Source organism: Eptesicus fuscus, chromosome 16 (assembly GCF_027574615.1).
Source record: "Eptesicus fuscus isolate TK198812 chromosome 16, DD_ASM_mEF_20220401, whole genome shotgun sequence".
NCBI classification, from domain to species: domain Eukaryota; kingdom Metazoa; phylum Chordata; class Mammalia; order Chiroptera; family Vespertilionidae; genus Eptesicus; species Eptesicus fuscus.
The window spans coordinates 12,165,593-12,168,797 of NC_072488.1; the positions used below are offsets into that span (position 1 = coordinate 12,165,593).

General features: G+C 44.2%; 1 protein-coding gene across 1 annotated transcript; it reads right to left on the reverse strand.

Moving 5' to 3' along the window:
* Positions 1-1,103: 1,103 nt before the first annotated feature.
* On the reverse strand, positions 1,104-1,895 carry CCDC121 (coiled-coil domain containing 121). Its single transcript, XM_008138346.3, is given in 3 exon segments — positions 1,104-1,513; positions 1,516-1,625; positions 1,627-1,895. Coding segments are annotated over 3 exon segments (789 nt in total).
* Positions 1,896-3,205: the final 1,310 nt, after the last annotated feature.

Here is a 3,205-nt window from a genome sequence, read left to right on the forward strand (position 1 = left end):
ATAGAGGAGCAATGTTAAAATATGAGGTTTTATTAGGATTCAGCATTCAAAGAAATCACTGATCTAACCATCATATCATAAGTGCAAAAAAACCCCCACACCTACCCTAAATGGCTATAGTAATTTAAAATACTATTCCCAGTTCTATTAAATAGGCCTATAGATATGGCACATAATAATTACAAACAGCATTTAATGTATTAAGTGCATATATAGTAAGAAAATATATAGGTGACCTGAAACTAAAGTACTTACTATATTTAACACTAAGTAATTTTATTTATCATCTTAGAATTTAGGATATTGCTAGGGAAATAATAGATGGCATAAGACTTTAAAAGTTAACCAAATATTTAAAAACTTTGTTTTGATAACATTTTCCTAAAACAAGCAGAGGCATTCAGCCACCTCTTTAATTCTTGAGGTATTTCTTCACAATAAACATTTTCAAAAGTAAAAGTTGATATATGTTCCCTTCTCAAGTTACTCAAAGCTAAAATTGTTAAGGGCTGCATTAGACAATAGGTCACTCTGCAAAGTGTTGATCTTGCTATTATTAGAGTACTTTTACACTCATGAAAACTATAGGAGCTACCTGGTTATTGGCACAAACTTTTTTTTAAAAAGCTTAAAAACATTTTGCCTTTGTGTTCTGAGTTGGCCAGAAGGAATGAGGATAAACTTATATTGGTTGTTTACATAGGAGAAAGCTCTTAGTAGTAAAAGTCTGAGATGCTATCCAGAAAGGATTTTTCCATAAAGAAATCTGACTCAGCTAGATGAAATAAATCACGCAACTATTTCACTTCCTCAAGGTGGTTTTCTCAACGTGGTTTTATGTATGAGTGTCTGGCAAATGGTGTTAGGTTATCTGGAGGTTTAAGGAACATCCTTATTAACAAGAGCTAATTAAAAATCTAAGGAAAGCTGGTTCACACTAGTATCTAATAGTATGGCTGGAAAAGAGCATCTAATCCTTCACACTAACAAGTCTTGATGGGTATTTTACCGTAGCAATGAGACCCAAAAACCTTCCTAATCAGGTTTATGCAGCACCTAAGGAATACTAATCTAGTCCTTACTTAATCAGTGATATTTAGGAATTACTGAGGATTAACCTTGATTTGGGGTCCCAGGGAGCTTCGAGCATCCTGTTGCAGTAGTTGCCTCCCTTAAATTAAGCTCTCCGTACACCACTGTTCCTGCTGCAGCTGTTGTTTCTGACTTTTTAACAGGCTTTGAGCACCTGCAACTCCTGGCATTGCTGAGATTGCTGCAGTTATTCCTTCTGTAACTGCTGGTTCTCTGCAGGTGCCACAGCAGAACTCAGAAGTATGCCTCTCTGCTACCACCTCCAAGGCCTGGGCCTTCCTTTTAAACTCCTTTGTTTTTCTCTTTCCCAATAGCCTTGGGTCTGGTTCACTCAGTTGTTTCTCCAGTAATGCTTTTTTTCCCTAAAGGAACTGGGCCTGGATTTCCTGTGCCTTTACACCTGTTTCCTCGTGGGCTTTTTCTCCTCCTGTAATGTCTGAATTTCTCTTCCTGTTTCTCCTTTAATAGTGATATCCCTCATTGCCAGCAACTGCTGCTTCAAATTGGATTGAATTTTTTCCTTCTGCAAGAGCTGTTTTAAGCTCTCAAGTTTGCTTTGCATATTTGAAGGCTAACTCTTGTCTCCTTCGTTCAGTCTCCTCACTTTTTTGTACATAGTTGTTTCACAGCTTCTGAAGTTGCCTTCTATACTCAGTTTTGTTGGTCAGTTATTCCAGCAAGAATTTATTTTCAGCCTGGACATGTAACTTTTCATTGATTAGCTGCCTGGTTTCCTGTATTGGCAGTTTTGCTGGATTTGACCTTTTATTTGCTTGTTCGGCTTCATCATTTCCATTGTTCATTTTTAAAAAATTGATTTCAGAGAGGAAGGGAGAGGGAGAGAGAGAAACATTAATGATGAGAATCATTAATAGGCTGCCTCCTGCATGCCCCCAACTGGGGATCCAGTCAGCAACCTGGGCATGTGCCCATGACCGGAATCAAACTCTGGACTCTTCAGTCCGCAGCCTCACGCTCTATCCACTGAGCAAAACCAGCTAACCATGTCCTTTTTTAAAGCCCCATCACTGCCTTCTTTTTGGCTTCCCTGGCTTCGAAAAATTATTAAACTAAGATACCATGTAGGGGTACTGTTGAGAGTCCTCAGTAAACCTGAAGGAAGAACAAGTGAAACATTCCCCCCATCAATTCTTAATGAAAATTTAGGAAACAAAAAACGCACAATTGTAGTTTAATTCACACAAGAAAATATTTTTGAGCACTTATTGCGAGGCACGGAGCATACAGGTAGGGGTAAAAGGTGAAGGACTAATTTACAATATGCATTCACTACCACCCCCTACGAGATACCTCAATTTTAAAGAAGAAAGGTTTGGAGCATGTGAGTAACTTAGCCACAATTTACACTGCTAGCAAGTGGCAGAGCCGGGGTCGGTGTGAAACCCAGATTTATGACTTGGTGAACAGCTGGCTACAAAGGGCCACAAGAACAGACTCGGTGGACAGGAGCAGGAATACAGCTCTTTCACCACCGTTTCGGTTTCCGAGGACGCTTCCGAGCAAGGAAACGCCCCTTCAGTGCCTACTTGCTCCGGGGATCCTAGCGGTCACCCCCCAGGTGTGGGTGTGGTCCACTGAGAGTGACCAGGAGCTAGTGTCGGGGGCGTCGGCATGCGGGGACGGCGTCCCCGTGAAGCAAGTTTCTCGGTTCAACGGGTCTCTGCACGGCCCGGCAACCCCTAGGTGCGCATCCCACTCCAGTCCAGGCCGGTCCCCCTCCCACCCCCCAGCGGCTTCACCCCCTCGCCCGGTTCAGCCCTAGCAGCCGGGTCTCCGGAGGCTCTAGTCCTGGCTCCTTTGGGGGCCGAAAGTGAAACGCACTCTCTTCTTTGTATCTGGGAGCCCTGCCCTGCTCTCGGGATCTCCTCTCGTCTGGACCGTCCCAGGCCCGGTGACGGTGAGCCTTTCTACGGCTCGCTCCCGTCCTCCCAGCGCCTCCACTCCCCCGGCATGGTCCCTAGTGGGCGCCCGAGCCCGGTCGGCAGAGGAGGATGCTCTTCGGAGCCGGTGGGAGCCAGTCCCATTCTCTTGCTCGGCCGCTGTGGCGGAAGTCTCTCTAGCCACGTGACGTCTCGATGGTCGAGTGGGCGGA